The 22,499-nt window shown below is 44.7% G+C and overlaps 1 protein-coding gene across 3 annotated transcripts in view; it reads right to left on the bottom strand.

Moving 5' to 3' along the window:
- Positions 1 to 22,499, bottom strand: part of LOC133136577 (oxidation resistance protein 1-like) — a 113,990-nt gene that overhangs the window by 21,401 nt on the left and 70,090 nt on the right. For all 3 annotated transcript variants that reach the window (XM_061254199.1, XM_061254202.1, XM_061254200.1), the window contains 3 exons: positions 16,759 to 16,841; positions 9,283 to 9,390; positions 7,285 to 7,401 (listed from right to left, as the gene is read on the bottom strand). In XM_061254199.1, coding sequence (XP_061110183.1) covers positions 7,285 to 7,401; positions 9,283 to 9,390; positions 16,759 to 16,841 — 308 coding nt within the window. The remainder of the gene's footprint in view (positions 1 to 7,284; positions 7,402 to 9,282; positions 9,391 to 16,758; positions 16,842 to 22,499) is intronic.

Genomic DNA, 22,499 nt, shown 5'->3' with positions numbered 1-22,499 from the left:
GGGCCAGACTGGTCAAAGCTGACAGGAAGGTGACAGTAACGCAAAAAAACATGCATTACAACTGTGGTATGCAGAAGAGCATCTCTGAACACAAAATGCATCAAACCACTAAATGGATAGGCTACAGCAGCAGAACAAATAAGTCTAAAAAACAAGTCTAATAAATGCCTAATAAAGTGCTCATTGAGTGTAGATGCAACCCACGACAAACCTTCACATGCTAAGGGTCATGCAGGGCTTCTTCCCAAAAAAAACAAAAAAACTGTAGCCTCACAAAATGTAAATCAACTCTCATGGTACTGGAAGTCTGCTTGGATACAAAACCCCCTTGAGATGACTGTGAATTGATGCACACCTCACCCACTGCAGCAAATCAGAATAACATGGATAAGAGGCAAAAAAAACAAAAAACGTATTAAATGGTTCTTATGAATACTAAAGGGGTTTGAGCAGACTGCTGATCTTGATGGGACTGGCCTATTACAACCCATTCTCTCATTTTGGGACTTTGAAGGCATTAATCTATTCTGATGCAATGCATTACATTACATTACATTACATGGCATTTAGCAGACGCTCTTATCCAGAGCGACGTACAACAAAGTGCAGATCAAACACAAGAACAAGTGCAAAGAGGACCTGAGAGGACAGTACAGTTCCGAGTCCTAGTGTAAACATACAGAAAATCAGATCCCTTGAAGAGTACAATCAACTTTCAAACTAGCATACCGCAGTTGGCAGCTAGAATACAACAATACAACAGCCAATAGAAGACAACAATACCTATACAAGTAACAATATCCATACAATCTATACATAAGTGCCATTACAGTAAGGCTAAGCATGGTGGTGAGTTGGGGAGGGAAAGGTGTAGCCTGAAGAGATGGGTCTTCAGTCTGCGCTTGAAGGAGGTCAGAGACTCTGCCGTTCATCCACCGGGAGGTCATTCCACCACCGTGGGACCAGGACAGACAGCAGGCGTGAGCGTGAGGTGCAGGTGTGGCGAGGAGGAGGCGCCAGACGGCCCGAAGTGGCAGAACGGAGGGGTCTTGTTGATGTATAAGTCTTGATAAGGGATTGAATATATACAGGGGCTGATCATTGAACTGCCTGGTATGCGAGCACCAAAGTTTTAAATTTGATGCGAGCCATAACAGGCAGCCAGTGGAGGTTGCAGAGCAGGAGGATGACATGTGAATGTCTGGGAACATTGAATACCAGACGGGCTGCAGCATTCTGGATCAGTTGTAGGGGTCTGATGGCAGATGCTGGAAGGCCAGCCAGCAGAGAATTACAATAGTCCAGGCGGGACAGGACCATTGCTTGAACAAGGAGCTGAGTGGAGTAGGTGGTGAGAAAGGGTCGGATTCTCCGGATGTTGTACAGGAAGAATCTGCACGCCCGGGTCACCGTAGCGATGTTCTCAGAGAAGGATAGCCTGTTGTCCATCACCACTCCAAGGTTTCTTGCACTAGGGGATGAGGTCACTGTGGTATCCCCTAGTGAGATGGAGAAATCAGAGAAGGGAGAGGTTAAAGCAGGGATGAAGATTACCTCCGTCTTACCTGGGTTGAGCTTAAGATGGTGGTTGCCCATCCAGCTCTGGATGTCTCGCAGGCAGGCGGAGATACTGGTAGAGACCTGTGTGTCTGATGGGGGGAAGGAGAGAAAGAGTTGGGCGTCATCGGCATAACAATGATAGGAGATGCCATGAGCAGAGATAACGGGGCCAAGGGATCTTGTGTAGATGGAGAAGAGGAGGAGTCCGAGGACTGAGCCCTGGCGGACTCCTGTAACAAGGGGGCGAGGGGTTGACACTCCTCCAGCCCAGGACACCTGGGAGGACCGGCCAGAGAGATAAGATTTGATCCACTCTAAGGCTGTGCCACAGATCCCTGTAGATGCCAGGGAGGTAAGAGGATGGAGTGGTTGACCGTGTCGAACGCCGCAGAGAAATCAAGAAGGATCAGGACAGAGGAGAGAGAGGTTGCTCGTGCAGCCTGAAGGGACTCATTGACAGAGAGGAGTGCAGTCTCCGTCGAGTGGCTAGGTCTGAAGCCGGACTGGTGGGGGTCCAGCAGGTTATTCTGTGAGAGGAAGGAAGAGAGTTGGTTGGAGGCGGCTCGTTCAATGGATTTGGATAGAAAAGGAAGGAGAGATACCGGACGGTAGTTTTGAATGCAGGAGGGGTCTAGAGTGGGTTTCTTTAGGAGCGGGGTGATGTAGGCCCTCCTGAATGATGAGGGAAACAAACAGGAGGATGTCAGGCGTGATTGCCTGAAAGAGGTTTGAGGTGACAAACGGGAGGATGTCAGGCGTGATTGCCTGAAAGAGGTTTGAGGGGATGGGGTCCAGGGCACAAGTAGTAGGGCGGTGGGAGAGCAGGAGGTGAGACACATCAACATCTGTAAGGGGACAGAAAGAGGAGAAACAGGGGGCAGACACAGAAAGGGAGGCAGGCATAGAAGTGGTGGTGGTCGCGAAGGTGCTGCGGATATCTGCAAGCTTCCCGTAAAAAAATACCGCAAAGTCATCAGCAGTGAGCGAGTACTGAGATGGTGGGGGAGGTGTGCTGAGGAGAGAGGAGAAAATGGAGAACAGTTGGCGAGGGTTAGAAGTGGAATTATGGATTTTTGTTTGGAAGTAATTTCTTTTGGCAGTGGTGATAGCCAGGAATTCCGCCAGGAGAGACTGGTAGGAAGACAGGTCCGATGGGTCTTTTGATTTCCTCCACTTCCTCTCAGCTGCACGTAGGCTGGGCCTGGAGGAACGTAGAAGGTCAGAAACCCATGGGCTGCGAGGGGAGGATCGAGCAGGCCGGGAGACAAGAGGACAGAGAGAGTCAAGGGCTGAGGAGAGAGAGAGGAAAGCAGCGCGGAAGATGCAGAATCAGTGGGTAGTTTGGAGAAGGATTCAAGAGGAGGGAGGGAAGCGGTGACTCTGGGGGCAAGGGAAGAGGGTGATAGAGAGCGGAGGTTACATCGGACAGAAACAGTGGGGGTGAGAGAAGGGGAGGGAGGCAGAGGGGCTAGGGGGATGGAGAAGGAAATGAGGTGATGATCGGACTTGTGTAAAGGGGTAACAGTGGGGTTAGAAGAGGAGCAGTTCCTCAGAAAGATCAGGTCGAGAAGGTTTCCGGCCTTGTGAGTTGGGGGAGAGTGCTGCAGAGAGAGGTCAAAGGAGTGAAGTAGTGGTAAGAAGGCAGCAGACTGGGTGGCTTCCTGGTGGATGTTGAAATCTCCCAGGAAGATAAGTGGGGTGCCACCCTCAGGGAATGAGCTGAGTAGAGTGTCAAGCTCATCAAGGAAACTTCCCAGGGCACCTGGAGGACGATAAACGACGACAATATAAAGTTTAACAGGGTGAGTAATTGAGACAGCGTGGCATTCAGCGTGGATAGGGATAGGTCAGTGAGGGAAAACGCAGAGAATTTCCAGGAAGGGGAGATCAGCAAGCCAGTGCCACCTCCACGTGTGTGAGAAGGAGAAGGAGGATGAGAGGGCAGCGGGGGCAGAGGGCAGCATTGGGACGCATGTATGTATGTATATGTGTATGTGTGCGTGTGTATATGTGTGTGCGCGTGTGTGCGTGTATATGTGTGTTGTGTGCGTGTGTGTGTGTGTGCGCGTGCGTGTGTGTTTGTGTGTATGTATACGTGCATGTATGTGTGTGTTTGTGTGTGTGTGTGTGTGTGTGTGTGCATGTATGTGTGTGCGTGTTGTGCGTGTGTGTGGCCAGGAGGAGGATGGATGAGTCATAAAGGAGCCGTGTCTGTGCTTGCTGGGATCCGGCCAGTCCAATATGGGACCATCTGGAGCTTACCCACTGGATGGTGGGCTTTGGAAGTCCAGCTCAAAAAAAAAGAAGAGAAAAAATAAGAGCTTTATGGTAATCCAGTCTGGAGGTGAGAAAGAGCCACTCTCCCAATCACATTTGGCGAAGATGCAGAAAAGAGCCTGGCGGATTAGACAGGCAACGCTATCAGAAATGACAGGTTCCACGCAAAACTACGACGGTGATTGCTGCCCTTCCATGTCTATGGTCCTGTATGCTTTTTGCAGGTATCTTCTTAGAACCCAATAAGAACAATACAGTTTGGAACAGTTCTGAAAAACATTCTGAAATGTGATTTATTCACACAAACTGATGATAAGTCCAACATGTTCTTTGTATCATAAACCCTAAATTCAACTGTAATCATGTGAAATATTGAAAATACAAGGGATCAAGAAGACTGGGTCTCGTAAACGAGAGGACAATGATACAGTCCCCTGTATCAAAAAGTATTGGAAAAGAGAGTATTTAAGTCAATGAAAGGAAGTAACATTAACTTTGGTAGCATATCCCTTACTTGCAATAACTGCATCAAGCCTGCGACCCACTGACATCAGCAAACTGTTCATGCATTCTTCTTTTGTGATACTTTTTTAGGCTATTACTGCAACTCTTTCAGTTGCTGTTTGTTTCAGGGGTTTTTCCCTTAAATCACCTCTTCAGGAGGTGAAATGCATGCTCAATATGGTAAAGGTCAGGTGGTTGACTTTTCCACCTAATGAAGTCCTTTGTTGTGTTGGCAGTGTGTTTTGGGTGATTGTCTTGCTGCATGATGAAGCTCCTCCCAATTAATTTGGTTAGTTGGTTTATCCTTTCTAAAACACATGCAGTCTTCACAGGCAAAACCCAAGGCTAAAACCAATAGTACACATTCAGAACTGTTTACTGTTTAACCATTCAATCTAACAGGACACATCTGGGCAACAAGAAACAACTTTCAGTCCAATACTATGTTCCAATACTTGTGCTCACCTAAAAAATGGGTGGTCCGATACAAAGGGTGATATGTTCTTTAAATTATTTAACAAATCTAGATAAAAATACCTGGAAATAAAAGCTGAAATTCTGATCTGTATAGCAAACACAAAGGAATTGACCTTCTGGTCCAATACTTTTGGAGGGGACTGTATATTCCAGAGAAAACAGACCGAGGGGTATGGGGCTGACAAATGCCATGAATCAGCAGAATGACAGTTAGGAACTTCAATTTAAATACATTTTTTGTCTGAAATTCTATTTTAAATAAATGGTGACGACTTCATGTAATTAGCTCTGGCACCAGTAGGTGGTGTAGAGGTCATTTGATTCCATCTGCACGTTTGTCTTTGAACAGGAACAACAGATGATATGTACAGATGTATCAGAAACTTTGTTGTCCATTAATGTAAGCAGTAATAGTAATTTGTCTTTGGCAGAGTGCATAGCTCACATAAAAACACACGAGGAGTAAAAATGAAGTCGGTTTAGAAGTTGGCAGTCAAAAATTAGATATTAAATATAAATGGCTGTGTGCTAAATCAGCTCAAGTAAGCTAAAGTACCGTGGGGATAAAGCAATGGCCGTGGGGATAAATACTCTTTTAAAACAGAACTTCCTTGCACAGGGGACTCTTCCTTCGCCCAGAGGGCATCATCACAAAAGAGATATGAAGAGTTGTGTTGGTTTGTTGGAGTGCCATTCTATTTATGAATGAAGAACATGCATAAGTATGCAATTTGGTAATTAAGGTTGAAAGACACATCTATATACCCAACTTGGGTCTTAACCTTCATAAATGAGAGTACCAATAATACATGCTACAGACACTGACATTATAAAAAGGAGGTTGGCAGTAAGAGAATGTTAACTGAATGGCCCCTGTCATTTTTCCCAGTTGATGGCAGGACTAGGCAGAAAAGCCCTCTTGTCCCCCTCTCTATTCATAACATCAGAGCAGGAAGTGTGGGTGCGTGCACAGGAAGTGGTCATTGAGCAAAACTGGGCAATTTGCTTAGAAAGGAGTTTTTATGTTTAAGTCCCAGCCTCTGCCAAATGATCTATAATAATGAGTGTGCATCCACCTCTGCAAAATGTAACCAAACTATTGCCAGCACACCAGTAGGCTAATCCATATGGACACTTTGACTTCCAATGAGAATTGGATTTCCATATGCCCTAGTGATACCGTGATATAAATACTAAAGAAAGAGTGAGTTACATGAAATAAATGCTGTTCAAGTACACATCAAACTGATCTTCAGGCATGAACACTGTGGTTGAAGTTTCAGAAAACAACTCTGCATCCTGCAGATGCAAAATAATTTCTAAATGCAGATGGATTCCCACAACATAACCCGTTATTATACTAAAATGTGATTTAATTCATAATCATACGAATAATTTTTCATCAGAATCCTTACTAACTGAAACCTTTCCCCCCAAATGTATAACACAAGCTTTTGAATTAAAAGGCAATTAATGCGAGGCACAGCAGTGTGGCTTATTAAAGCCTCGCTTGCTTCTAAATGAAATGACCCCGGGAGACAGCTTCAACACAATATTGTGTGAAAAATGTCCCTTTTATTGAGAAAACATTCTTCTTGTACACCAGCTCTCTTTTTGGGATGTTTGGGTACACAAAAGCCACCTTTATAGTTTCTTGCTCTCTCTCGCTTTCTCCATCCTCTCCCTCCCTCCATTCCTTCCGTTTTTCTGCCTGATCCTCTTTCTCCCAAGAACTAAGAAATACACATTTGCTGTCAAAGACATGACCTAAATAGATAAGTGCTCAAAAAACGTGCCTTTCAACAGACAGAAGAGAGCGTTCAGTTTAAACTGTTACGCAAGCAGTGGAGTTTGATTTGCTAATTTCTTTCAAGACGAACAAAAGCTAATATCAAAGCGGTTGACAGCTCTGCTAGACTCCATTCACAGTATGTGAATTACGACAGGGCTGTGAGTTTGAAGTCAGTCATTGCTGTATGTCACAGCTCATGTGAGTGACATTCAGGTGATTTTGTTCATAAATAACCAATATAAAAATTCAAACTGCTATGGATACGAGAACAACTCTGCCTTAATATGAATAAAAATACAACTATAAGTCTCTGATTTGGATATAAGTCTCTGGTTTGGAAACTGCCGATTTCAATGGCAATTATTGAGTATGAATGGAAATGCAATTCATTGGCATGTCTAAGGATGGTGACCTGATCATACTTTACATACACAAAACAAAGCTTAATTTTACAATTAAGCAAAAAAGAAATAAAAAAATAAAAAAATTATTTGAATATATGACACTCTGCTGCTATTTCCACTAGGCTTCTAAAAATGCAAAATTACTGCATCTATTACTGGCCAGGTAGAGAATATTCATGTAAACCAATGTAGAGTAAAAACCAGCAAAAGCATTCTTAAAGGTGAATGTGAGCCCAGAAAATTGTGGGTAAAAGGAAGGTGAGGACATACCGTGGTCAGCTTCTCTACGTCAGCCTCAGAGGAAGTGGGGGACAGGGGGCTGATGGGACTGAGGGAAGGTGAGCTCTCCACACTGGAGATGTACTCTGGGTCAGGAACATACAGGACCTGTCAAACACACACACACACACACACACACACACACACACACACACACACACAGACAGCCCTTACTAACCCAGATACTGCACACTCATGTTTTCAGCAAATTTGACTAAATGTGACTGTCAAATTCAGCCCCAGCTGATTTGAATGTATTACACAGTACTGCTTTCTAAAAGTAAGGAGTGCCAATTACCAGCAGTTGCGGTTCCACAGGATTGGCTCTAGTTACATGAAACTATACTGTTTACATATTTATAAAAATCACAACAGACATTATTTGCAGTGAAATGAGCAGAATACAGAAATAAGTGGCAAGCATGACTATCCATACACGTATTCGGGCACACACAAAATGAAACATTAGCGCGTGCACACACTCGCACACGCACAGAACACACGCAGAACACACGCATGCATACACACTCGCACATGCACACACACAGAACACACGCATGCATACACACTCGCACACACACATGCACACACCGAGAACATGCGCGTGCACACACTCGCACACACACAGAACACACGCAGAACACACGCATGCATACACACTCGCACATGCACACACACAGAACACACGCATGCATACACACTCGCACACACACATGCACACACCGAGAACACGCGCGTGCACACACAGAGAACACGCACGTGCACACACACACACACACACACACACACACACACACACAGAATAAATAAGGACCTCGTGAATTAATGAGCAGGAAAATCCTCATCTTATATTCACGTAATAGATGTACACAATTTTTCCCTTCCCGGGAGAAACACGCATATTCGTCCTTGAAGTGGGCCGGGGGGACATCTCTGCTTACCTGAAGCCGGTGGACGGTGCCCTACTTCTAAAGGCTGCTGGGGTTGGCGGTGTGTGCTGTGTGCACTCACAGTGCAGAGCTCGGCTCTGAGAGGCTGAGTGAGGACTGGAGTGGTGGGCCTAATGAAACTCGAGTGCGCTCTGAAGGGTTCTTCCTCGCCTCTCCCCCCTTCCGCCCCTGCCGCCCCTGCCGCCTTCCCTCATCGAGTGTGCCGGTATGCGACTGTCGTGGGCTCCTGGAGGCCCTCCCGAGGGCTTGAGTGTTTAGCGCGGGCGCTCCAGACACAGCCCGGTGTTCAGGAGGCCGCTGCTTCGCGGTGTGCAGAGCTCTTGATTCCTGCCTCGGCCGCCACTTAGCGCGGCAGGGCTCACTTCCTGTTCTGAGCGGAGAGGAGGAAGTGCAGAGGCGGCGGCTTGCTGACCACGTTACGGCCGACCGCAGCCCTCGAGAATGGACGCCGCGTCTAAATCAGTGTTCTGAAAATGGCTCTCTTAACAAACGTTTTTAATCTTGTAATAAGAATTGAAAATATTAGCAAAAGGTTACCATTGCTTGATAAGTGAACTTTTCTCACCCTATTGGCAAATCTTGAAATGAGTCAAAACCTTTTCCACCCAATTGGCAGTCTAAATATAAGACTGAGTTATTTTATGCAGCTCAAATCAGGCCCCTAAGACCAGTGCTGCTAGATTTCCTTCTTCTCCCGGAACTGATCTAGAGTGGGACCTCTGGCCAATCGGTGACATTAATCAATTTGTAATTAACGATCAGTTAGAAAACAAAACCAGCAGCACTACTGCCCCCGTGGGCCAGATTTCAGTATCTAGGGTATAGTGACTTGTCTCGCAACCAGATGTCTGTTGAGTTGGACAAGGGAATTTAATAAGCAAATGAGCAACGTAAAGGGACTTTATCTGGCTGCCAGATGCTTAACAGCGTTGGGTAAACACTGAGAGGCTGGAAAAGAACAGCGGAGGAAAAAAGAGGGGGAGTGAGCGCAGACAGGCATGAGGAGGAGAGGAGAATTGGAGGAACGCCAAGTCCGCACCTGTCCGGGGACGACCGCTCTGGAGAAGAGCTTGTTCAGCTGGACCAGCTCGTTGGGCGTGGTGTCGAACTTGAGCGCGATGCTGTTGAGTGTGTCCCGAGACTCCACCTGGGCCCCGTCCAAACACCCGCAGGAAAAGACAAAAAGAAGAGATAAAACAGTCACCAGTCTTCAGCCGTTTAGTTTGATCAGACCTAAATCCCTTCTCAGGAAACGGTATGTTTGTTAAGCATCAGGACGGAGATGGCATTGCCAGTGTTCGATGTTATCGTTATTCCCGCCTGTCTTTGCCTACTCAGCATTGCTGTATGGCCTGCAGGCTGGAAAGAGCACCCGGGCGGAAAGTGCATCAGAGGACGTTATGCTGCACAGTCCTGCAATACTGTAATCTTATGCAGCAATGCCCTGCAATACTGTAATGTTATGCAGCAATATCCTGCAATAGTACAACAGTGTAATGTTATGCAGCAATATCCTGCAATAGTACAACAGTGTAATGTTATGCAGCAATATCCTGCAATAGTACAATAGTGTAGTGTTATGCAGCAATGCCATGCAATAGTGTAGTGTTATACAACAATCCCCTGCAATAGAGTGATGATATATAGTAATCCATGCACGTGTTTACTTTGTGGATTATTGCAGAACTAGTATACTGGTATACAAAACAAATAAAAAGAAACAAGTTTGTAGCTTATTGTGAGTACTGACTTGGTTTTATTCTTGTAGAATTTAATAATAATTTAATTTATTCTTGTATTACTTGAGATTCAGCACCCTAAAACAAAAAACGTATTTCAATGATTTCTCATGACATCATCAGGACAGAAGGCACAATTCCGCCCATTCCAGGGAAGATCTCACGCACTGTTTAAACTGGAGCTACGGCAGATTAGGAGAGAGGGAAAGGTGTGCACGCAACCAAAGCTTTGCATGCTGGGCAGGGCTCTGCTGGTGTACCCTTGAGCAACGTGAATTATCATGAGTACCGTGGTAAACGCTCAGCTGTGTGTGAGCCATCTGCATTTGCCTCAGCTGGAACACTGTCTATCAGCACCGCACCACATGACTGTGTTTGCTCAGCAAACAATGACAGACCACTGATATGACAGGCTGAGCACATGCACAGCAACTCAGCTTTTCTGAAGACGAGGTCCGGCACTTTAAAACGGCACTGAGTGTAGCCACTCCACAATCTCCATAGCGGTGGACGCAACGTTCCAGTTATGTTCTTGAAATCAAAACGAGGAAGCGTTCTTCCTTCCTCCTTCTTTCCACACATTACACAACGGTGTGGTGCGCTAATTGGGAGTAATTGTCTCAAAAAGAACCCCTGAGCATTTCAAAATAACATAATAAAAATATGTGTGTATTTCACAGTGAATAAATATTTTCTCCAGGAGTTGTAACCTTAAAGCTGTGAGAAGTTCAGGAAAATGTCATAAGCGTGGAGAAGTGGCAATTGAGCTCTTGTGCTCCCTCTGTAAATGGTTGTTTTGAGCAAACATGAGGGGGATGGAAGATGACCCCCAAGCACCGTAAATGCAGTCGCATTAAACTGGAAGAAACAGCGCATGTAAAACAGGGCACTGCATGTTGATACTTAGAAAATATGGATTATGGAATGGGAAACAGAATAAATTGGCTCATAAGCTTCAAAGGGATTCAATTATAGGGAACACGGAACGAAGTGGGGGCCGGGGTGGAAAACTGTGGCGAATCCGTTTCGCACAAATTCCCTCGTTGCTATTCGCTCTCCACCTGAAGAGTCATTACATGGCATCTGTGTCACATAGGCTTGATGATTTCACCCAGTACATGAAGTTATCCAGCCACTGGATGTATTAAGAATATGAATAATTTAACATTCGCTCATATAGTGCCATTTGACATTGTGAATAGGCCTTTTTGCTCTAGTGTGTGTTTAGCTCTGGTCTGTTGCTTTTTCACGGAAGGTGCACTGAATACTGGACTGCCAAAAGGCTGTAACATCATATTTTGTCGACCATGTTTGCATCACTGTCATGACCATCCTTCTCTGCTGAAAAAAGCAGCTCAAGCTAGGCTTTAAAACTGCTGGCAGCTGGTTGACCAGTTCAGACCAACTCCACATGCAACACGGTTTCACCAGCTCAAGCTATGTTTCGACACAGTTAGTAGCTGGTTATTACATTTTACTCCAGGGTTCCCCCTTTAATGTCTTGTAAGGAGGCACTGGGGTCCTGTTTTAAGAGTGCGGCTCGGTTTGACCCATGTTGCATAGGGTTGGGAGTGCTGCTCAGTGTCAGGAGGGGCGCTCAAATTGCCGGGCCAGCGCACTGCTTTTAATTGCTTCAGCCTTTTCTGTTTTGCCTTGAGTATGAGCAAGAAATGTGATCTGGAAAAGCCTTTGCCTTCTCACTGGGGGATATCAGTGATGCCTCTATTGGATCACAGTCAACAAGCCAATATTTCACTCCCGTCTGGATCAATACCCAGACGACACCGAGACACAGACTTATGTGCCTTACGAAGCCCAAACCATGCATTTTCAGCTGCATTCCCATTGCGATACTTTGTTTGAGCGAGTCTGCTCATAAATTTAAATTGCTCTTTGTTGAATAACTTGGCACTGCCCACACCTTTGCATTCGGATGGAAACAAATGTTAACCATGCAATATTTACTAAGACAGAGAATGCCAAGTTAAACGTCCTCTTCAGAGGCAGTTACGTGTAGCTCCCATGGCATGCCTTTCTGCTCTTGACTTGTAGCCTCCTCAAATTCTCATGGAAAACCCAGGCTCTTTACATGAATCAGGTGTGGTATACAGCAGCCTACATGGGCTCTGGGACAAAAAAGCAGAGAGTTGTGCTGATTCAGTTGAAGTGGAAACTTTTCACAGGACATATGAGAGAACAGGCTGTTTTTTGGTGGTGACGGAAGGAAGAGAAGCAGGGAACATCGCCCCCCGGTGATCTTCACACTAGACTGGAATCGTCACGATCTGCGATGTAGGTGACAGCCCCTGTCTCAAGCACACCCTTCCGCCTTCCCCAATCCCAGAATCCCACTCTGGCACAGGCAGGTTCTGGATTCGAGCAACTGCAGCAGCCAACAGGAAAGATGTTAGTGGTCTCTTGGGACTAGGACTGGTATCTGCTCACACTTCAATTCCAATTTCAATTTCAAACTAACACATAGGTGGAGACTTTTTGAAGACCACCAGTCATCTCCTTAGTATGGGATTGTGCAAGTATAAATTGAAAGCTTAGATCAAGGGTGCCAGAATCACTTCAGAAATGGGGCTTCCAAATACAAAGATTACTGACAAACTGACCCCCCACCTCCCACCTTTTCTATTGCCTCTAGTGTAGAAAACCAGCTATAGGCTAGTGGCTTTTTAAAAGGACTGTGCCACCTAGTGGGTGGGATTAAAAAGACAGGCATAAACAGACTGTCAACACCTTCTTTTTTTTTCATCAATAGACACTTTATGAAACTGAATCTTCAGGGAAGCTTGGGTCAAAGGTCAGAACACGTTTTCTGTTACTAGCATAATCACTATTGTCCATCATTCACCAGTTACTGCTGTACAGAAAGATTAAGATCGACTGCTGTTTGCTTTGAAGGAGGTATTTGTTTTGGGTAAGAAATCATTTATGAAAAGGGTAGATTGTCACTCTGATTACACTGCTCCGCAGGTCTTTTGTTTGACAGTTCTAGATTTCAGATCAGACATGAACCCACAACAATCCAACTGTCCCACTTCTTATTTATTCAAAATTCAAATCACAAATGATAAAATATAACTAAATATTTTACAATTGAATCACAATGTCATTAGCTGTCTTCACAAAGTTAGAAACAATATATACATGGAAATGTGGCGAAATGTCACTGTAAATGTTTCTACACCTTTTCTGGACCACTGAGGTAGCAGTAGTAAACGAAGCAGTAGTGCAGTACTAGCCAATTGTAATAGAAGGAACATTTTGTCTTGCATGCGCACTCTATCTCTCTCAGCATGTAGTTCGTATGCAACTGATGTCGAACATCAAATCAGTTAATGGATATTAAACCCAATTTATTTTTTAAATTATGGCTAATTAAAATCCCACCACTCTGTACTAAGGCTGCCATTAAACTGGGAACTGCATTACATTAAATGGTGTAACTGCCTACAATGTCATATTTGAAAGACACAATGCACCAGCATCTCATTTCACAATATATAACCAGGGGATTTAACGTGACAGTTTCCATAGCGACTTCCTCGCTGCTGCCAGGATGACATCATCACAATCAGTGGTAAACAGTTTTTTTGGTGCCCCTGACGGTGTGGTCTAACTGCATAGCTTCTTTTAGAAGCAAATGGGTAATTCTGGAGCAGTTAATTCTGACAGATGACCTCTGGGAGTAAGAGGAAATGGAAACAGCCCCAGAATCTGCAGTCGCATGAGCAAATCCGGCTTGATGTGGTGGCAGATACAGGATGCAGGTTTACCGCGATTCAGTCCAAGACAGAGAGCCCATTGTGAAGCAAAAATTTTTTTTAAACTATTTTGTCACTTGTCAGCATGTTACCAAAGTCATGACCTATGTACTTTGCTCTTAAATCACCAAAAAAATACAATAAAGGAATTGCTACAGCATATCTAATCATGGAGTTACTGTTTACGCCAGTGTATGGAGTAATCCTAAATCCTATGACATGCTTGACGTGAAAAATGCCTACAAATGTTGAAAAAAGGAAAGAAAAGCGACTGATACTCTGTAAGGACAAGCGGGATGAGAACTGGAGAGCCGTGTCTGTCGGCGATGGCCCTGCAACTCGGTGCGGATCAGTCGAAGGTTTGACGCGATTTAATATCAGCGGCTCTTCTTCGAGGTCACCTTAAAGGTGCCACAGTGGTGTCGTAAAAGCCCCGCTTCCACCAAGTCAAATTAAGATCCTCTGTGGGCCGCCAACATGCTGACTCAGTCTGCTGGCTGCGGTGCGGAGAAGACTGCTTCCCCACACCGAGGGGAGTTAGTTCTGTACACTTACAATCTGCACAATGCAGCGATTACAGGACCTCACAAGCCTGGAAAACAGACGCTGCTGTGGAGAATTCTGTAGAGCAGTAAACTCTGCTGATTGGGTAAGAGGTGGAAAAGGTTTGAAAGATGAACTCGTAAAAGTTGGAGAGGATACAGGCTGCTGTCTCACCCACACAGAAATGTCTCAGCGCTGTCTTTTACTTGGCTTTGTGGTTGTCGGAGTGATATGCATGTAATAATACACTTTTTGTATATTGTCACATGCATATTTCAAATTTTTATGAAAGAAAATAAATTGCAACGCAAAAATTACAGTTATCTGTTGCATGGAAATAGAAGCTCATTCTGAATTTAAATATTTACTATTGATACACGTATAATGTACATATTTATTGAACTATTGCATGACATTACTGAACACAGACATAGAAAAATTAGATACAATGCCTGTATATAATAGACATAATAACCCATTACGGACTAAGGTTCCCTACAGAAAACCCATAGAAAGGCCTTGGAATCACAATGTATTTCAATGGTCATATGACCAAATACAACGCTATCGTCGCTTAAGGGAGGTGTAACGTGCAGGTTGCATCTGCCGATGAGGAGTTATCTAGATTTTATTTTACTCAGTATTTTACAAAAAGCCTAACACAAGTTAAGGACACAAGTTTTGACCTTTTACAAGTTTTCACCCATTTCATGACCTTTTAAATAAATGAATGACAACACAACGGTTGAGACCATGTCTTGATCATTATGGCAGATTGAGCTCTTCGCAGTAGTCGTAGATAGGACGTCATTGCTCCTCAAACACTTCCCAGATCCTGGGAAAATGAGGGATTTTCAGGATATCTGAAGCCTACAGCCCCTGTGCTGCAGGAGTTGTCAGTGCTGTTCCCCACTTCTCGCTTTTTTCTGAAGTGAAACACATCTTAATTGGCTCGGGAAATACCAAAAGGTGAAATTCACAGAAAGAGACAGGGTTTTTGCCAGCTTCAAAAAAACGAAGAGGCAAAAACTAAGAGAGGATAAAAGTATCTATTCAATCTACTCAAAAAGTGTTTAAAAAGTGTTGCTGGTTCTTGCAGATTTTTGGCTCTTAATTAAAACTGCACTGTGTTGACTAGGAAGCTAAAAAGTGATGCAAAAAACTATTATAAAAAAGGATGAAGAGCCATATGAACCAGTGTTACTGGCTCTGTCAGTGATAGGCAACCAGAGGTAGGCAATTGAGCACTGCTGCACTTCACACATGGGACTGGTGAGGCAAAGGAGGAGTGACAGTGCATGGTAACACATGCTACCTTAGCAACACCAAGGCCTTGTGTCGAGTAACCTCACGCAGTTGTTCCAAAGGCCCCTCCAATCCATCACCGCACCACCGATGGGCGATGGCCAAACAGCTGGTTAGAGCTTTGTTGATATTGCCGGTGGGGTGGAGAGAGGGATATACGAGGAGATACCTAAAAACCTCCTCCTTTCCGACCAAACACCTGCACCCTGAACCGATATCGGCCGCAAGAGAGCCGCCTTGCCAATCATTCCCGGCTGACAGGGAAGAACGGATTTACGGCTGAGTCGCGTGGAACGAATCACCCAATGCCGCTCGGCGACTTTACCGCGCGTGACGAGTGGGGGTGGGGGTGGGGGTGGTGGTGGGGGCGGGGGGCTGGTGTGCATACGACGGGAGAGCCCCGCGGACGTGGCTAAGCGCAGGTGAAACCGCTCGCCTGCCGAAATGATAGGCCTGCCGCCCGCCTCTCTCCGTCTCTCGCGCTCGTCTCCAGCCTTCCCCGCTGTTACTAGGGAGAGGGGAGCCTGCTTTGAGGGTCATTTGAAGAACACGCGGAGGCTGGGCTCCGTCTCTGTGCTCACTTAGCGCCGGAGAGCAGGGTCTCCTCTCTCGCTCTCAGCAGACCCGCGTCAAATCAATACAGATGATAACGCAGCAGGAAGGTCATGTGCTTCAACACATGGGGGAACAACCACTTTGAGAGAGAGAGAGAGAGAGACAGAGAGAGCGACAGAGAGACAGAGAGATAAACAATAAAAAAAAGACTCCGACACTGACGGAAAGATTCATGATCTCCCCCTACATAAAACATACATACAGTACAGCACTTCTGTTGTGCTTTTACAACAATGCTTCCTTGCACAGGGCTAAAGGGACACACACTTTAATCCACTGTTTTTCGGGACATAAGTGCAAATACCCGCTCTAGCAGAATAAACGATTCAAAGTCCCTGTTGACACTGACATTCAGGCGAAAAGGGAGAAATTAAGCACATGTGCATAAAAGACACAGATTCCGTGTAAAGACATCAGAACCCCCCCCCCACCCCCCTCCCCCCAGTTTCCTAGAAACAAGCATGGGCAGACTGCAGAGCAACCACAGTAAACAGCCCCTCTCATGCCCAAAAGCAAAGGTTAAAAAGTAGCGTGACTTACGGAATATTCCATGGTCCCTTTGGGTCTCTGGAAGGACATGCGTCTCCCATCCTTCTTCTCCGGAGTCTTCTTCTGCCCGGTGTCTGAAAGCAAGCGAGGCAGGGCGCGCGTTAGGTTCATGCTTCCCTCTCTCTCTTCCTCTCTCTCTCTCTCTCTCTGAGCCGGCCTCTGGCTGCCGTCTCCCAGCCCTGGCGGGTAGAGCGCTTCCTTGCCGACGCCGGTGAGCGCGAGTGAGCCAGGGAGGGAGCGGGAGAGGAAGAGAAGGGAGGGAGGAGGGAGTGATAGAGGTAGCGAGGGAGCCAGCCAGCCAGCATGTGGTGCGAAGAGTGTCTATGCGCTGACACTCAGAGTCAGACGCATGTCTCTCTTCAGCCTTCTGTCCTCAGAGCACAACCCCAACCCAGCAGCAAAAGAGACCCACCTCAGGGAGCATGGGGACCAGGAGGAAAGATGGGGGGGGCCTTAAAATTCTAAGGACATGGTGGGTGAGCTTCTCGAAACCCTCAATGTTTGTGTTTCTACAAAACTGAGCATATCCATGTGTGTCATGGCGAAGTATGACGCAAAAATGATCATTATATAATAATAAACCTCAATCGAGAATAGTGTACACTAAACTTCAGTCAAGTTCTGTCCAGATGTGAACATTCAGAAAGAAGAGCTTCTGTAAAAAGACGAAAGTAAGTTTATAATATAATATAGGCTAATGTAAATATATACTTGGCCATCTCATAAGTAGAATGGGTATTTGGGTGGGTATGAAGACCCGTTGGCTGGAATTCAATCAATATTTGTACATCATTTTGACCGACAATTAACAGAAATATCTTTTTTCTCCCCTTGTAAACAGAATTCAGCAATCAATATAACTAACTTTACAATCTGAGGTTAAGAAACAGTGCAACACTTCTTCACGTAAATGAAAATGAAGGACAAATGTTGATTGAATAAAAGCCCACACCATGAAAGCAGACTGTACACACACCCACGGCATTAAGCACGACAAGGTGTAACACCCTGGATCCATGCAGTATTTAACTGTCATGTCGAAGTGAACAACGGCACAGGAGCATAAAGAAAGGGAGAACTCCACAAGGGAGGCTGTGTAACAGCATCCAACCATTCCTGGCCCGCGGCCTCAGAAGCCGGCCCCATGACTTAGCACTGCGCTGGGACAAACGCTCCTTTCAACTCCCTCCTAAGTGCGCTGAGAAATGCGCGCTTCAGAAATGTGCGACATGCGACCGGTCGTTTGGCTCAGTTGACAAGGATTTGCCCGCAGACAAAGAGGATGATTTTAATCCTGGGAATAATATATAGACACTGAAAGACAGGATTTAGTATTAATGTCACTAGCTTTTTAATGAAGGAGTTCAGAACTGGTGTAGCGTCAGCAAATTTAGTCGATTCTGTACAGTAAATGTTGCTTACTGAATTGTCAGAAATGCAATGGCAGCAAGAAAACTTGATAATGGATTACCCTGGTTGATTTGCAGACTGCAATTCTGAAATGTTTGGGACTGAAATTATATACGTAAGCGGAACAGGTACAGTTCCTCCAAAAGTATGGGAATAGCAAGGCAAATTCTTTTGTTTTTGCAATATGCTCATTACATTTGGGGTTGAGATAAAAAAATGAACACAAGACAAGAGTTCAGAACTTCAGCTTTTATTTCCTGGTACACCTAGATGTGTTAATCTACTTAGAACATAGCACCTTTGGTATCAGACCACCCAATTTGTAGGTGAGCAAAAGTATTAGAACAGAGAGTATTTAAGTAAATGAAAGTAAATAGCACTTAATATTTGGTAGCACATCCCTTGCTTGCAAAAACTGCATCAAGCCTGTGACCCTTCGAAATCACCAAACTGTTGTATTCATCTTTTGTGATGCTTCTCTATTTTTTTACTGCAGCCTTTTTCAGTTTTTTTTTCCCTTCAATCTCCTCTTCAGGAGGTGAAATGCATGGTCAATCAGGTTAAGGTCTGGCGATTGACTTGACCAGTCTAAAACCTTCCACATTTTCTCCCTAATGATGTCCTTTGTTGTGTTGGCAGTGTGTTTTGGGTTTTGTGTTACCATCAGACCCTACACCCCTGCCAGACCTCTTAGTTCAGCCTCCACAGGCCGCTTGGCACCTCCCCCTCTCCGGACCTCCACCGCACGCTCACGACTACTGTCTGTTCTGGCTCCACGGTGGTGGAACGAACTCCCCGTTGAGGTCAGAACTGTAGAATCTCTCCCCACCTTCAAGCGCAAACTGAAGACGCACCTCTTCAAGCAGCACCTCTCCCCATCCCTCCCTACCTCCCTGTAAACCTTAATTGTTGACTTTGTGATTTACTTTGTGTTTTGGTATTTGTAGTTGGCTAGGTAAGCAGTATTTGGATAGTTAAATTTGGTCCTTATCTTTGTTGTACGGGTAGCAATTGAAATTGTACTTCCCTCTAGGGTCTTTCAGCGCACTTAGCCCTGGTTATGGGTATGCACTTTGTTGTACGTCGCTCTGGATAAGAGTGTCTGCCAATAATGTAATGTAATGTAATGTAATCATAAGTTAGATCATCAATAAAAATGAGTGAATCCCACTCCAGAAGCAGCCATGCAAGCCCAAGCCATGATATTTCCTCCATTGTGCTTCACAGATGAGCTTGTATGTTTTGGATCATGGGCAGATCACTTCTCTCTCCACACTTTGGCCTTTCCATCACAACCGTTAATCTCGGTCTCATCAGTCCATGTCCAGTCTCATGGCTCATCTCTGTACTTCTATACAAATTTTAATCCCACCATCCGATTCTTACTACTGATAAGTGGTTTGCATCTTGTGGTAGAGCCTCTATATTGTGGCTCTTTAAGTCTTTGAATGGTTAATTGAGATACCTTCACCCCTGCCCTGTGGTGATAGTTTGTAATGTCACTGACTGACGTTTTGGGGTTTTTCTTCACAATGTTTCCGTCATTAAATGCTGTTATTTTCCTTGGTCAACCTGTCTGATGTCTGATGCTCAGTACACCAGCGGTTTCTTTCTTTTTCAGGACATTCAAAGTTGTTGTACAAGCTATCCCCAATGCTTGCGCAATGGCTCTGATTTCTCCAATTTTCTAAGCTTCAAAATGGCTTGCTTTTCTCCTGAATGCAGTCTTCACAGGCAAAACCCAAGGCTAAAACCAAGAGTAGACATTCAGAACTATTTATAGTTTAATCAATAAATCTAACAGAACACATCTGGGAAACAAGAAACACTTGTCATTCACATGTTCCAATATATTTGCGCACCTGAAAATTGGGTGTTCTGATACAAAAGGTGATATGTTCTAAGTTGTTCAACAACTCAAGATAAAAATACCAGGAAATAAAAGCTGAAATTCAGATTCAGTCATCTCATGCACAACTTTTGACCTCAAACTCAATTGTCTTCATTGTATAGAAAAAACTAAAAAAAAAGAAGAATTTTTGAAGGGACTGTCTATGAATCATATAAGAACTACTGGCCTTTTTATACCCCAAATCTCTTTCACTGGAGGCTCAGAAAGGTTTTAATGGAAATTGATACAAAATATCACAGACACAGCGTTTGAGCTGTTACAGCTTTCTTAGACATGCTGAAAGCAAGGGGTTTTCAGGGTCCAAACAAACAGCAACAACACAAAAAAAAAACCTGACAGACAGTTTTGCTCAAAGCAATCCAATCAGTCATGTTTCCAAACTGCCCTCGGATCAATGGGAAGCAATGTGCTCATAACCCAGAATCAGCTATCAGGGCAGAGAGAGCCCGGACTGTATGGTGAACAGCACCAGCATGCTTCACCTGCATGAAGAAAGCAGGCCTGTTATTTTTTATATATTTTTTTCCATTTGTTGCTGATTTTTCCCTATTTTCTCCCAATTTGGTTACCCTATCTATTACCTACGCAAACTACTCAGGACGCACCGTCTACGTCCTCATCCCTCGGTGGCCCACGGCTATATACAGCGATCCTACCAACCCTGCCTTCGTCCTCGGAGTGGCAGGCCAATTATGCCGCTCCATGTGAGCTCTCCAAACTCGATGCCTGCATCAAGGTTCGTTACGGTAGCCGTGCGCCACCGTGGCTCAAGCACTCCATGAACCAAAACTCCTCTTATTAATAAAGCACCTCTTTCTAATGGGGGAATGCAATTGCCCACTCGTTCGCAATTTTCCAGACCCCCTCCCACATGGCAGCAACCTGGTATGAACTCTGCTGTCTGTAGTGGCAAACCGCTAGACTTCCTGGAAACAGAATGTGGAATAATACTGAATGCTCTTGACTATTTTCTTTTTCTACCTGCAAAGACAGAACTCAACGACAACTGCGCGTAAAGTAGACGAATAAAAAACAAGGATCCTCAAGATCTGCACTCCCGTGGGAACAAAAAAAAAACTCTACTGTTGGGCAACGCAAATCGTGTTACCTAATAACGGGTGAGGTTGCGTAATGCAGAATTTCACAGCCAATGTAGTCCAAGGACATTACTCACTTCATCATTCATTCGTCAGAATGGAGTGTTACTTTTACAGCATAATAACAGCACATTTAGAGCTGTGCGTTTCCTGGGTCCGGCTTTCAGTTATCTGGCCTTCTTCTCCCACTTCAGCGCTGTGAAGTCTTAAGTATAAACAGGCTTTGGGAGCAAACTCAGGACATATGCACGACGTGGCGCAAATGACCTGTAATAATAACTCATGCGCACAAGGACAGATCTCAAATACGTCCTGCCTTCTGAAAAAGCTCCAGTAAAACGTTTGTGGAAAAACTATTTTTCAGGGTGGCCTTGTACTGACAGAACTGTGAGAAAGACTCAACAACTGCGACACAAACATGAGTTTGTGATTCCTGGAACACGTTTCTTCACAGCAAGGCCAGTGGGGAGTAGATGGGGAAACAGGAGTTTGTCTACCTTGCCTCAGAGCAGTAATTTCGGCAGCTACTGTCAATCCTACAGCAAAGCCATTAATTTAGTAAAAGAGGATTAAAGGCTAGCGCACACAAGTGGTGCGCGCATTAGTGTTCGCACATGCACGTCATTTATCTTCATCCTGCACTAAACTCATCTGCCATCACTCATCTATTTAATCCAATTTAATTAGCCGTGTGACCTCGCACAAGCTGCAGCCAGGGCCACACCCAACTTCTTGCTTTGGCACATTCCGGAATAATTTATTAAGTTAAACAATAGAGACATATGTGAGCAGCAGTTAAGGGTGTTTGTTGAGGTTAAATATAAAGGTTTGCTAAGGTTCCACATTGAGGCTGTGTGGGTAGAGACAGGTAGCGATGACACATGAGTTTATTGCTACAACGTCCCCTCAAACATTCAAATCCCACCTACTGTATTATGCATCGCTAAATGTAGTGTAAGTATAGAAAACTTGAGACGACGGAGAAAGGACATATGTCACATTAAACCAAGCCATCCCCAGAGGTTGGTTAACAGAAGAACGAAACGACAGTTAGTAAAAAAGAGTTTACTTGAAAATAGAACTCATAAAAGTTCAAGGAGTTCACTTCAAAATTGCGACGGTAGAGTTTTCCCTCAGTGACAAATTCAACAGCAGTGTTAGGAAGGAAAGCATTCAATTGATGCTCTGCTCTCAAGAAAAAAATGTACAAGACTGTTTCCTTTCATTAAAGATGATGTAAAGTCAGTGGCAAAGCCCCCCAGGTTATTTTTAGACCCCCCACTTTCATGGCTTCAAAGAGCCAAAGAGGCATT

This window comes from Conger conger, chromosome 9 (genome assembly GCF_963514075.1).
Source record: "Conger conger chromosome 9, fConCon1.1, whole genome shotgun sequence".
Taxonomy (NCBI): Eukaryota; Metazoa; Chordata; class Actinopteri; order Anguilliformes; family Congridae; genus Conger; species Conger conger.
Note: the sequence above shows the minus strand (reverse complement) of the source record. Positions and strands in the feature narration are given on the sequence as shown.